General features: G+C 43.7%; 1 protein-coding gene across 2 annotated transcripts; it reads left to right on the top strand.

The window, feature by feature from the left end:
- Positions 1–1,322: 1,322 nt before the first annotated feature.
- Positions 1,323–12,284, top strand: CNIH1 (cornichon family member 1). 2 transcript variants are annotated; one of them, XM_073350098.2, is made up of 6 exons: positions 1,323–1,542; positions 5,092–5,160; positions 5,423–5,470; positions 9,025–9,137; positions 10,369–10,512; positions 11,400–12,284. In XM_073350098.2, the coding sequence occupies exons 1-6, from the start codon at positions 1,462–1,464 to the stop codon at positions 11,425–11,427; spliced, it is 483 nt and encodes a 160-aa protein (XP_073206199.1). In that variant the 5' UTR covers positions 1,323–1,461; the 3' UTR covers positions 11,428–12,284. The 2 variants fall into 2 exon arrangements, with proteins under 2 accessions (XP_073206199.1, XP_073206200.1); XM_073350099.1 differs by lacking the exon at positions 5,423–5,470 and having other exon boundaries at positions 1,327–1,542.
- Positions 12,285–13,636: the final 1,352 nt, after the last annotated feature.

The following is a 13,636-nucleotide window of genomic DNA, read 5'->3' on the forward strand; positions in this document are numbered from 1 at the left end:
TTTTTGCGAATACAGACTAACACGGCTGTTACTCTGAAAATTGTGAAGAGAGTTGTCACTTTGGATGGGCTATTACCAGCAGGAGATTGAGTTTGTGGGGGTGGGGGGTGAGAAAACCTGGATTTGTGCTGGAAATGGCCCAACTTGATGATCACTTTAGATAAGCTATTACCAGCAGGACAGTGGGGTGGGAGGAGGCATTGTTTCATGATCTCTGTGTGTATATAATGTCTGCTGCAGTTTCCACGGTATGCATCCGATGAAGTGAGCTGTAGCTCACGAAAGCTCATGCTCAAATAAATTGGTTAGTCTCTAAGGTGCCACAAGTACTCCTTTTCCTTAGACAAAGTGGCTAATAGACTGCAGGAAGCGGAAAAAGAGAGAGACTATTAGCGTCAGTTGAGAATGAAGGAACTAGAGATAAAGGACAATGAGAGAGATACTGTGGCCTGGAAATAGCACATCAACAGGTCCTAGAGCTGAAAGCCAAAGAAGCTGAGGCCCAGAAACTAGCCAGGAGGAGAACTGAAGGGGGGCAGTGGTCCCACAGCTCCAGATTGTACCCTGGGGGTGTGTCCCAGAGGTGCAGAGGGGTGGTGTGCCTGGGCTTAGGGCACTCTCCCCATGTTATAGAGGGGGAGCTAAGGCACAGATGGGCAACATGGGGGAAGTGTCCCTCCATATATCTGAGATGGCTTGGTGAGGATGTCCTTGAGCAGGGGGCTGTGCCCCCCCCATCCCTGCGGGGGCTGTCGAGGATGCCCCAGGGGAGGGCAGGTATCTGTGCCCCCCCATCCCTGCGGGGGCTGTCGCAGATGCCCCAGGGCAGGTATCTATGCCCCCCTATCCCTGCGGGGGCTGTCGGGGATGCCCCAGGGGAGGTATCTATGCCCCCCTATCCCTGCGGGGGCTGTCGAGGATGCCCCAGGGGAGGGCAGGTATCTGTGCCCCCCCATCCCTGCGGGGGCCGTCGCAGATGCCCCAGGGCAGGTATCTATGCCCCCCTATCCCTGCGGGGGCTGTCGGGGATGCCCCAGGGCAGGTATCTATGCCCCCCTTTCCCTGCGGGGGCTGTCGGGGATGCCCCAGGGGAGGGCAGGTATCTGTGCCCCCCCATCCCTGCGGGGGCTGTCAAGGATGCCCCAGGGGAGGTATCTGCCCCCCCATCCCTGCGGGGTCTGTCGGGGATGCCCCAGGGCAGCTATCTGTGCCCCCCACACCCCTGCTGCAGGGGGGGCTGTCAGGGCTGCCCCGCGCAGGCGCAGCGCCGGCGGGCTCCGACAGGGGTCGCTGTGGCGCGCTCTTCGCTCAGAACGGCGGGACCGGGGAGCGGGGGCGGTGCCGGCGGTTCCTCAGGGCGCCTGCGCTGCTGCATCCCCGGGCCCGGCCTCGGCCGCGCTCCGGCCCGGCATCCCCCGCGCTCCTGCTGCCCCGCTGGCCGCGCGGCCCGCTCTCGCCGCCATGGCCTTCACCTTCGCCGCCTTCTGCTACATGCTGGCGCTGCTGCTCACCGCCGCCCTCATCTTCTTCGCCATCTGGCATGTGAGTGCCGGGCCGGGGCGCCCGGAGGGGGGCGGGGCGGGGCGGGGCGGGGCGGGCGGCGGCGGCGGCACCGTTGGGTGGCCTCCCGTTGTGGCCGGGACGCTTCCTGGCCCCGGGGTGTGTGTGTGAGCGAGCGCGTGCGCGCGGCTCCGTGCCTCCTCCCCCACCGCCGTCTCCAGACCCGCGCTCACCGGGGTGGGGGGGGAGGAGGTAAGAGCTCTGACCGCCCCCCTGTTGCTGTCCCCCCCCCGCGCCCACAGGGGTGGGGGGGAAGAGATCTGACCACCCCCCTCCCGCTGCCCCCTCCCCTTTCGCACTCACAGGGGTGGGGGGGAAAGAGATCTAACCGCCCCCCTGTTGCTGTCCCCCCCCCGCGCCCACAGGGGTGGGGGGGAAGAGATCTGACCACCCCCCTCCCGCTGCCCCCTCCCCTTTCGCACTCACAGGGGTGGGGGGGAAAGAGATCTGACCGCCCCCCTATTGCTGTCCCCCCCCCGTGCCCACAGGGGTGGGGGGGAAGAGATCTGACCGCCCCCCTATTGCTGTCCCCCCCCGCGCCCACAGGGGTGGGGGGGAAGAGATCTGACCGCCCCCCTATTGCTGTCCCCCCCCGCGCCCACAGGGGTGGGGGGGAAGAGATCTGACCGCCCCCCTATTGCTGTCCCCCCCCCCCCCGCGCCCACAGGGGTGGGGGGGAAGAGATCTGACCGCCCCCCTATTGCTGTCCCCCCCCGCGCCCACAGGGGTGGGGGGGAAGAGATCTGACTGTTCCCCTATTGCTGCCCCCCCCCCCGCGCTCACAGGGGTGTGGGTAAGAGATCTGACCACCCCCCTCCCGCTGCCCCCTCCCCTTTCGCACTCACAGGGGTGGGGGGGAAAGAGATCTAACTGCCCCCCAGAGCCATCCCCTCCTGCGCTCACAGGGGTGGGGGGGGGAAAGAGATCTAACTGCCCCCCCATTGCTGCCCCCCCCCGAGCCATCCCCTCCCCTGCGCTCACAGGGGTGGGGGGGTAAGAGATCTAACGGCCTCCCTATTGCTGCGCCATCCCCCTTGTGCTCACGGGTGGGGGGGGGGGTAGAGATCTAACTGCCCCTCTGCACCATCTCCCCCCATGCTCACAGAGGTGGGGGGGGAGATATCTAACCACCCCCCCCTTTGCTGCCCCCCCGTGCTCACAGGGGTGGAGAGTAGAGCTCTAGCTGCCCCCTCATTGTTGCCCCCCAAGCCATCGCCCCACTCACAGGAGTGGGGGCAGAGATCAACTGCCCCCACATTGCAGGCCCCCCCCAAGCCATCTCACCTCTCCCCCTGCACTCAGGGATGGGGACAGAGTTTTAAACATCCTTTCATTGGTGCCCCCCCAGCCATCTCCACCCCCCTTCACTGGCAGGGTGGGGGCAGAGATTGACCTGCCCCCATTTCTGACCTCCCAGAGCCATCTCTACATCCCCATGTGCTCACAGGGTTGGGAGCAGAAATCCAGCTCCCCTCCCCAGCCATCTCTACCACTGCTACTCCCACAGAGAGCCAGCTCCATCCCACCTGTGTGCACATGGGGTGAGGGCAGAGATTTGACCACTCCACTATTGCTAGCCCCTCCCCCCTGCCCAACTCAGCACCATGCAGAATTGCACCCAGTTGCATGTGACCTTAGGCCATGGCTGGATGTGTTTAGGGATTATTGGTTTGAGGAATAGTGCCCTATTTTGTGTATATTTGAAATGGTATGTGTAAAATAATTGATCAGATATGTTTAGTAACTTCCTGTTGGTGTAAACCAACTTTGCAAAATTGTCCTGAAAACTCACCTGCTTGCTCATCATTACCTTAATGATGCAAAACTCACAGTATTCACCTGTAGATGAGTAGAATTTTCAGAGGCTAATGCAAAAACTGGGTTTGTTTTATTAAACATTTTTGTTGAAAATGTGGGCATCTTATATTTTTAAATATTGGTGTTTTACTTGAAGGAATATGTGTTTAAAATATTTTAGTCTCAAGTCAAATAAGTTTTGTATTTAATGGAAAAAGTGAGCTTTTCCAAGTTTCCCCGTGGTACGCTACTTTTGAAAATTTAAATCCTGAGTAAATGTTACTTATTATTTGAGGTCTTAGTCTTTTCTCCTCTGTGGCAGTAGAAAATCCACTGGTGGAACCTTAGGAAACCTAGTTTCAAGTAGCTATGAGATGCCTGGTCTTGGAGAGAAGCACTGATAGGAGATCATCTTTAGGAATGAACTTTATAAGTGAATGAATGGATTTTTTGAGGGTGATATTTTCCTTGATGAGCATGGAGGACTAAGCCATTAATCTCAGCAGAATTTTAAGCTTTTTTTTTTTTAATGGAAAAAGTTTTGGTCCCTGCAGTTGCTAAGATACCTATTTAGATGTGTACGAGATAAACTGATGATTTTTTCCTGAGTGTGTTAACGAATATTTTATAATTTTCTTCTCCATTAATCCTCTGCAACTTCTTGGTTTGCTGAATCTGCCCCATGATGCATCGTTGTGGGACATCCCTGTTACCAGAAGACTCATATTATCCAAGTGATGCTACAAAGATATATCCTCGGGCAGCTTTACGCAAACCAGGAAGTATCATTGGATCTGAGGGAGGAAATAAATTAAAATGTGTTTTAAGTGCTTCTCCCCAACATGAATAGTGTGTGTGCACATATCATATATTCAGATTTATTCAGTTTCAATTTTTGCTTTGTAGTTATTAAATAAGCTTTTCATTGTAACATAAAGGATGCTCTGTAAACATGTTCTAGTTTACATTGAATATAAAGGGTACTGGTTACTTGATGTTTTGGTTCTCATACTTATTTTTCTATGGTTCTTGCTTTTTTATTTATAAATGACCTGTTTGGTCTTGTTTGATGCCATGGTATCCATTTTACAAAAAAAACGGCTTTGACTCTTTTTCATCCTGGCAGGTTCACCTTTTCCTAAGCATCAGTGTATGGGTAAAAGTTCTGTCATTAAAAGATGTTCTTGACGTTTTCCTGAATATATCTCCCTTGCCTGCTATCTCACACTGACCGTGAAGATAACATCCATTCAGCCTCTTCAAAGACTGCAATCGCTTCCTTTTAATTAAGTGACAAGCACTCAGCACAGAGGAAGTGTGTCATGTGTGCAGCCTCCTGTTTTTTTTTTTTTTTATGCACCCTGGATATATTCTGTGGGACTAAATGCTATTTGCAATGTCACTATATAACTCCTCTGCATGGTAGTGGGGGAAAGGGAATGAAATGCAAAGATTTAGTGCCAGAGCACTGTGAGTATAGAAAATGTCTAGAATAATCTGAAGCTAATTTAAATGTGCTTGAATGTTTTTTAAACCAAAGCAGACCTGTTTCAAATACTTTCTTGCTCTAGGTGATTTAGTTTATGGAATTATTTCTCTTACATGAGTAAAACGACCTTACTGCGATTGTGTTCGTAGCACTTATGGCTCTGTACCAATAAATTATATTTTGTGGTGAGATGTTTTTTACTGCTTTTGAACTGAAGAGTCCTAACTGTTCCAATTTTATTCTAGATTATAGCATTTGATGAACTGAAGACTGATTACAAGAATCCCATAGACCAATGTAATACACTCAATCCTGTAAGTTACATGATAAAGAATTCCTCTTTGCATAAATTTATAAATAATTTTTGTTGCTATTATCTTGATCAAAAAGGTCATTAAAAATTCTGTTCTGCTGGTAATGTCTAGTATATTTGATAGAATTTCTAGACAGAATTCTTTATCTGATTCTTCTTTACTTTCAATCTTGAATATTCTGACTATTATTAATCTGCTGATGATCTTGTCAGCTGTCCTACTAACATTCTTTCAATCTGCTTTTTACATTTTCGGCACAAAGACAGTTGAAAAGGTCAAAAAGATTAAAAGAGTCAAAATTGCATTAAAGGTGTGTACTGCTTTTTAGTTTAATGTTTTAATCCCACCTTTACTTTCATTTTGTTAGGAACATTTGTATTACTATTAAGATGTTTTGTTCAGTGTGCTTGCTCATCTGCCTGTTTTGTCTGTTCAGGTTTATAATAACTTCATGAACTTTCACATTTTGTGCAAAATAATTTTGCTTGCTTACCCAGTGAAGTGGGGAAAACTGTTATATGCCTAAAATGTATTGAATAGCCACAGCAACTGAAGATGTACAATAAATGGTATCCTCTCTCAAGCCAGGTTCACTGAACTTTCTGATGTTCAGAATCTAGGAGACTAGTTTGTTTAAAAAAAGAAAAGAAAAAAAGGGGTTAATTCTGATCTGGCCTTATGATTTCCGGGGTGGAGGTTGGCTTTCCAAGGATATCCCCGGCGTTCTTTCAGAATACTGTGTACTCTCTTGGATACAACTCTAATTACACTCCTTTACTCGTTAATGCGGTGCCTCAAGCACTTTCAGCTTGCTTGTGTCTTTGACAGACAAATAATATTAAGGAAGTTTATTAGACAGTATGTATTTTCAGTAACGCAGTATGTCTTTTCCCGTTCACCATCCCTTTCATTTGGACTTGGAGTGGCCAGACTGAGATAAAAACATAGGGCAGCACAGTAGTGAAGTGTACCTCTGGAAGGCTGCACTGTAAATCATGGTGTTCTGCAGAATTAAGTAGAATCACACCAATGGAGACTGAAAAAGAATGTGTCCTAGACAGCCAGAGAGCTTTGCAGCATGAGGGTGGGTGAGCGGAGAGAAAGATGATGTTATGGAGAAGATTGTATCTTGGAAAGTGGTGCCTGAATAGCTGTGCATCTAACAGTTTCCCCAACTCTGTCTGTCTTACAGTCATTTCTGCAACAGTATGGGGGAAGGCAAATACTCACTACATTTATGCATTATGATCTTATCACAAATGTAAATAAAAGGCTGTTATAATGTGCATGTTCAAAGCAAATATTTTATTAACCTAATGTTAATATCCATGCATGAGGTGTTATATGATAGCTTTTTGTAAACTGAAAATCTTGAACGTGGTATTTACAATGCTAGTGGAGTTAGATTAGTCATGAAGAGGTGAATTTGCGATCGTTACTCTTTAAAGAGTATGATAAATGCACATGATGCTTTACAAATACATGAAGGGACATGATCCATTGTCTTGAAGTTTAAATTCTAGGGGAGAACATTTTTAGTCATGAGAATTAAACACTTCTCTAGAGTACCATTTTTGGTTCACATAATGCTCAGCATCTCCCTCTCTGTATGCAGCCCCCATCACAGTGGTATCCAAGCTTCTCTTGAGTATTTAGAAATAATAATTCTTCCTTCCTAGCCTTTAGGGAAAAATGCATGGTAACCTATAAACTAATCAACCTAGTTCTCGTGTAGGCTGGAAATGAAGAAGGATAACATTGTTTGAAATACTTAAAAGGCAGTCTGATACTCTGGTGTGGGGGCAGAACACACAAACCTAGATGGAAGGGAAGTGAATGCTTTGAGACACATGGTTAGTCTTAATTTTTGTAGATTTCAGGTCTAGCAAACAGGTCTTGCTTGGTGGTCAGTCTTTTTTTAGTTTAAATAATTGGAATAACATCTAAAAGTTACATATGGTGAGTATACAAGAGTGATCTGGACAAGAAGAGTAATTGTTTTACACATGTAAAGAAAGGTGATGACTTGGGTTTGTGCTGATGTCAGTTGGTGGTGTTTGACAATTGTTTCTTTAAGTGACTATTAGAACGGGCATTAGGAACGAAACTCTGTTTGCTTCTGATTTATAGTTAGACCTTTTTAGGTGTTTAAAACAAATATCTGCTTTTAGACAGTATTAAAAAAAACCTGCAAAATACATTCTGAGGCAGTCATCCTAGGCGCACAAATTGGGCAAAGTCAAGAAGCAGAATTGTCTTGTGTGTGCTTCACTTAGAGAGTAGACTCCTTAGTAATTTAACTTAAATCTTTAGTTTATCATAAACTCTTGATTGAAATATGTAGTAGCAATTGAATATTTTTACATGAAACAGCTTGTAGTAGTTTATCCTGTGAGCATTTCAGATGTATAGATGAACTTTTTTGGGGAGAACTGTATAATTCAAAAAAGTAGGTGATACAATTCTTTCTGGTATATTTGCCTTTGAAGGATTTTACTCTTGTGATGAGCATGGGGTTTTCTTGGTTTTAGGGTATTTCACCTACATTTAATCTACATATGTTTCTATATTGCTTATCTCTTAATAGCGCTAGCAGGGTTACCTGGTATTTTATGCTCTTGGTAATCTGAGAGTAATCAGCATTACCTCTGTACCCTTCTGCTGGAAAGCACAATGTTAAAAAGAAGGCAGGTGTTAGGTATTTGAAAGGTCTTGTACAAAGGAAAATGGAACTGGCTAATATGTCACAAATTGTATGTGCATTTTACTGTTGTTCCCTCCTACCTTGCAGAAAGCATATTGCTTGTATTTGTGCATATTGGTGCGCTTAACAATGTTGTTGCTCCTTTTGTCTAATAAAGCTTTGGACCGGAAATAAGGTTTTGGTAATAGTCTGTTTTAATAAATATTGTACATATACTGTTTTAAGTTCAAAACTTCAAAAATAGTAAAATACAAAACAAACTCTTGCATATAAACCTTGGTTCTCAAACTCAAATCACCACGACGGTCTTATGAGGACGAGTACATTGGCCTAAGGGCCGCATCACTGACACCTTTTCATACAAAGATACAAAAGCCCCCAGCCCTGCCCCCACTCCAGCCCTTCCATGAGGCCCTGCCCCTGTTCTGCCTCTTCCCTGCCCCCCATTCCAACCCTTCCCCAAAGTCCCCACCCCAACTCTGCTCCCTTCCTGCCCCTAGTCCAACCCCTTCCCCAAATCCCCGTCCCTGCCCTGCCTCTCCTCCGCCTCCTCCCCATAGTGCGGCTCCTCCCCCCTCCCTCCTGGAAAGCGTTAAGCTCTGTCAAACAGCTGGTTGGTGGCGGGAAGCGCCTGGAGGTAGGCAGAGGAGCGAGGACTCGGCGCGCTGGGGGATGGGAGAGGGAACGGGGGCGAGGGGAGCTGGGTGGGCCACAGCAAATAACTCAGCAGATCGTGTGTTTGAGACCCCTGATATAAACTGTTATAGGGATTACTTTTCCCATAGATATTTCTATGTGGAGCATGTGCAGAAATATCTCGATGCTCTACTTTTATGTTACAGAGGTATGTTGTATAAAATGTGGGAGCTGTTCTCAGTGCACGTAGCCAATTAATACGTAATAAAAGCTTCCATAATCTGAGCATTCCAACTTGTACATTTTCTTGGGTATTCATGAATATACATAAACTTTTCTGTAAATATCAGGGTGTATTCTGCCAGTTCCTGTTTTCACTTTCTGCAGTTTACTTGCCCATTTGAGTGTTTTTCTCTATATAGTAGTATGGAATTTTTCACCAATAATTTACCTTTTAAATAGAAATTCAAACCAAACTGTATGTTGTGTAATCACATGTTCTGATGCATATTTTTCTTTTTCAGCTTGTACTTCCAGAGTACCTCATCCATGCATTCTTCTGTGTCATGTTTCTCTGTGCAGCAGAGTGGCTTACACTGGGTCTCAATATGCCTTTGTTGGCTTACCATATTTGGAGGTAATATTGATGAGTTTGATCTCTCTACTCATGTTAATTATAACTAAGGCTAAGATTTTGTCATGAATAGTTTTACTAAAAGTCAGGGACAGGTCACGGGCTTCCGTGAATTTTTCTTTATTGCCCGTGATCTGTCCATGACTTTTAGTAAAAGTATCCATGATAAAATAGGAAGGGAATGGGCAGCTGCCAGATGGCTTGGAGCTCCAGGGTCCCCTTCTCCAGTGGTAAGGAGCTGTGGGGTGGTCCCCCTGCCCTGCAGCGGTGGCCAGGAGCTTGGGGGCCCGTGACTTAGGCAGCTGGGGTACCTCACAGCTCCCTCCCGCTGCGGGACCTTGCAGCTCCCAGCCACCAGGGCTGAAGTCACAGAGGTCTTTGGAAGTCACAGATTCCACGACCTCTGTCGGATTCCATGACTTCTGCGACCTCCGTGACAAAATCGTAGCCTTAATTATAACTTACTGTCCTTTTGCAATGTTTCTGTTAATTGTCCCATTTCTTCAGCAATAAAGCGTAAAGGCCCATTGTGATAGATGGTGAAAATCTTATGCTGCAGTTGTAAAAAAGGCTATTTTCCTTTTATTTTTTAAAAGGAATATTTTTCCAACTTGATAAGCAAGAATGGGAGTACTGCAGGACATGTTTTAAATGGTGCTGAAGTTACCAAAGCCATACTAAGTATTTTACCATACGAATTATGGTTGGTTGTATCCCATGTTGCTCTCTTCTTCTGCACCTTTTCCAGTTCTTTAATAAGCCTGTAATATGGTGCCTTAGATCATACATCCTATTTTCAAGGGTTGTCATGCCCATCCTGTAGCACCCTGTATAATGTAGTATGATTTGAAGTTGAGATAAACTATACTAGTGCAGTGCAGCTACAGAGCAAAAAACCACCATAAGAGCATAAGAACGGCCATATTGGGTCAGACCAGTGGTCCATGTAGCCCACTCTCCTGTTTTCCAGCAGTGCCCAATGCCAGGTGCTTCAGAAGGAATGAACAGAACAGCCAGTCATCAAGTGATCCATCCCCAGACAGGCAAGGTCTTAGGTTGCAGTCTCAGACTTTACTCTCATGGTTTAATTGCTGGATGGAGTAAATGTTTAGTACAGTTAAAGATGTGTGGTTCCTTATACAAGTTTCTATTTTGTTTTTTGGGGGTGGGGGAACCTCCTTTTCCCATAGCTTTCTTTTCCAAACTTACTGCTAACCTAATTTGTCTTTTCCAGGTATATGAGCAGACCTGTGATGAGTGGACCAGGTCTCTATGATCCTACAACCATTATGAATGCAGATATTTTAGCATATTGTCAGAAGGAAGGATGGTGCAAACTAGCATTTTACCTCCTATCGTTTTTTTACTACCTATATGGGTAAGTTTCTTAGCCTGAAACTTTTTGTTTGAGCTCAACCCAGAGGCAAAATTCAAATTTATATGAAACTTCCTTTTAAAAAAAAAAAGACAAAATGCCCCCACATTTTTATCTTAATTTGTAAAAATATTTCAGACACTTAACCTGGGATGTAATGTCTATGTATATTTTAAAAAACAACCAGCCCCCCTCCCCCAAGTTTGTATCATAACTTAGCAATAAAGCTTAGCAATAAAGCAATAAAGAACCAAAAAATCCCAAACTTTTAATTTTTATTATAAAAGTATTGGGATTTTAATATTTTCAAAGAAGTGACTTATTTGTCTTAAAATTTGGGTTTCATTGAAGTTTGCTGGTAGAATGGTCATACGTCACGGGTGAGAAGATACAGAAGCTGTAAATGCAAAGTTAAACTCTAAAAAGGGGGGATGTGGGAAGCAATAGCTGGTGATAATGTACTGACGTAGTACTATTACCAATACATTGCATAGACTGACTTTGACAGTCAGGTTACAACTGATGGCTCAGCATTTCTTCATGTGATCATACAAGATGATTAGGAAAAACATGATTAAAAAAACTTCCTATATATATATATATATATCAGTGTGTTTGAGCCTATGTAAACTCCCTGTTGTTACTGCAACTTAATCCCAGTGTCAGAGTGTGTGATATACATAACACTTCTGTTCACGGGTTCATTTTTAATGCCTTAACCTGGCTTTTAAATAGTCATGGTGAACTATCAGTATTTTATTGTAATGACAAGCTGTGTGTGTCTGCTCTTTTTCAGTGGGGAATGAATCTGTGCATAATACTGTTAACTTACCTAATCAAACTATTGCATCTAAATTTAGTACATTTTAAATTTTTCTTTTCTTTTCTAGCATGATTTATGTTTTGGTGAGCTCTTAAGAAGACATTCTGCAAACTTGGTTCCAATTAAGTGCATGCAAAAGCCACAAAACAAAAGGATTCTTTCCAACAAGAAACTGTTACCAAGATTAAACTATGGAATCTGATTATCACAGTTGCATTAGAAAAAAAAAAATGACTCCCCTATTTTTAAAATGTTTCCACACTTTATACTTGTGGAAAGACTGTTTTCGTATATTTTACTGGGATGTTGAAATTAAAAAGAATTAAGTGTAAATTGATATTAAATGATTCTCTGGTTTTGAACAGTTTTGACTCTGCACTCCATAAGGAACAGCCATAACTCTTCAAGTACTTATTAATTACTGACTGTCCTTAGTATCCTAAAATTTTTTGTTTACAGGACCGTATAGTGGCTCACTTTGAACTTTTGAAACTCCATTTATCTATAAATCAGCTGTAGCTATAAAGTGCTCCTGAAGGACTGAAAGCTTTATGTATTTTCTCTGCAGATATCTTCACGGATACACGTGTAGGAAGAGTAGTTCTGTTTTTTATATTTGGGTATCTTCCCCTGTGTATGCATGGTTCTGAAACTTCCCATATTTCCACCAAACACTAAATATCCTTGCTTTAATTTTCAAGCATAAGTTATTGTGATAGGAAACATTGAGTTGTCTGTGAAGGAATGAATTTAAAAGATTTTATTTTTAAATGTTTGTGCAACAGTCTTATTAACCAATTGGCTAATAATGCAAGATTGATCAAATCCAATGGTAAAAATACTGCTCCTATGGATTTACAAGTCACACTAAAGACATTTCCAAGACACAGTGAGATTGAGAAACTGCCCTGCTGTTCCTTAGTGGAATAAATAAAAATCTCAAATTCAGAAATGTTCAGTTTTTTGCAGTGCCTTGTTTTTTAAAAAAAGTAAGTTTACTTGCTGTACTTAACTAATTAATAATAGACAGTAGCATTGCTATTAAAATTCATATTGAGATGGGCTATATCTGGAAAAGAGATACTTACACAGAACTGTTAGACACTAACAGTTTCCTGTACTTTCAGTTGGTCTGTATGTTAATAGTTTTTAGTGGAGGGAGAAGAGTGGAAATAGATGTGCAGTGTAATTCCTCTTGGGATGAGCTACTGGTTAGTTTAGCTTCAGAAGTTTAGAAATCTTTCCCACTTAAACTAGTTTAAAGAATGGTGAAGTGCCTTGAGGAAGGTATGTTGGTGCAGATAATGTCTCTGGTTTTAGTAAAATGTGTTTACATAGATTGGTATTTGACCCTTCTGATATGGACCAGATTTTTGGATTCAGTGCAGCCACTTCATGATGCAGATGGGCCTTTGGTTCTGGAATAAAGGAATCTGAGCACTCATAAAATTTTCTATGGGGATAATGATTTTTTGCCTTAGCCAAATCAAAGGAGACAACTGACAGAATAGATACAAACTCCATGAAATTAAAACCCAATAGCTTCTTAGTTTGAAGTGTCTTTATCATATGGCATGCTTTTGTTGCAAATGTTTTCCTCCATGGGGTAGAAATAGCTGCAGAGTTAAAAAAAATTTTTATTTTCATAAGGAATAATGTCCCCCAAACTATACATTAATTGAGAATTCCATTGAGCCATTCTAATGATGAAGTATGACTAATTTGTATAGTCCTTTCCCCAGAACCACAATTTGAAATTGGAGCTTTAAATTATGTACAGTTTCAGGATCATAGTAAGCACTCTTCAAAAAGGATTAAAGCTGACTTCCCTATTTCTTTCTCCACCCTTTGACTATTTAAAAAATGAATTTGACAAGCTGCTGAGCTGCAAGGAAAGTGTTGCATCCCACACCAATAGATGAAAGTTAACATCTTTGCTTTTATGGTGTACAAGCTGTCAAGGGCTTTCAAAAGTTCTTCCCCCTATGGCTTGACAACTTCTGTTTTCAAACTGTTTCTTAAAGTATCTAATGAAATTGTTGAGACACTTTTGCACTGTACCCTGAAGATTAACAAACTATCAAACCATGAAATCTAGTATTAAGATGCCTTCACTAAGTGTTCTGCTGCCAGCCCCGTCATCCAAAAGTTGGACCCTGCATTTCTCTGCTCTTAGGTGCTGTGGTGTGCTCAGTGGGAGTCTGTCTCTCAGGTAGCTACAGCCTAAACCATGTAAGTCTTTAAAGATATAAATTAAAGGTAGGGGCTCAAATCATCTTGAATCAGAATATTCCTGAATAGGAG

The sequence above is a fragment of the Lepidochelys kempii genome, chromosome 6 (assembly GCF_965140285.1).
Source record: "Lepidochelys kempii isolate rLepKem1 chromosome 6, rLepKem1.hap1, whole genome shotgun sequence".
Taxonomy (NCBI): Eukaryota; Metazoa; Chordata; order Testudines; family Cheloniidae; genus Lepidochelys; species Lepidochelys kempii.

Coding starts and splice junctions, on each gene's coding strand:
- CNIH1 (XM_073350098.2), top strand. CDS start 1,462: ATGGCCTTCACCTTCGCCGCCTTCTGCTACATGCTGGCGCTGCTGCTC. Junction 1,543..5,091: donor TCTTCTTCGCCATCTGGCAT/GTGAGTGCCGGG, acceptor ATTTTATTCTAG/ATTATAGCATTTGATGAACT. Junction 9,138..10,368: donor TTGGCTTACCATATTTGGAG/GTAATATTGATG, acceptor TGTCTTTTCCAG/GTATATGAGCAGACCTGTGA.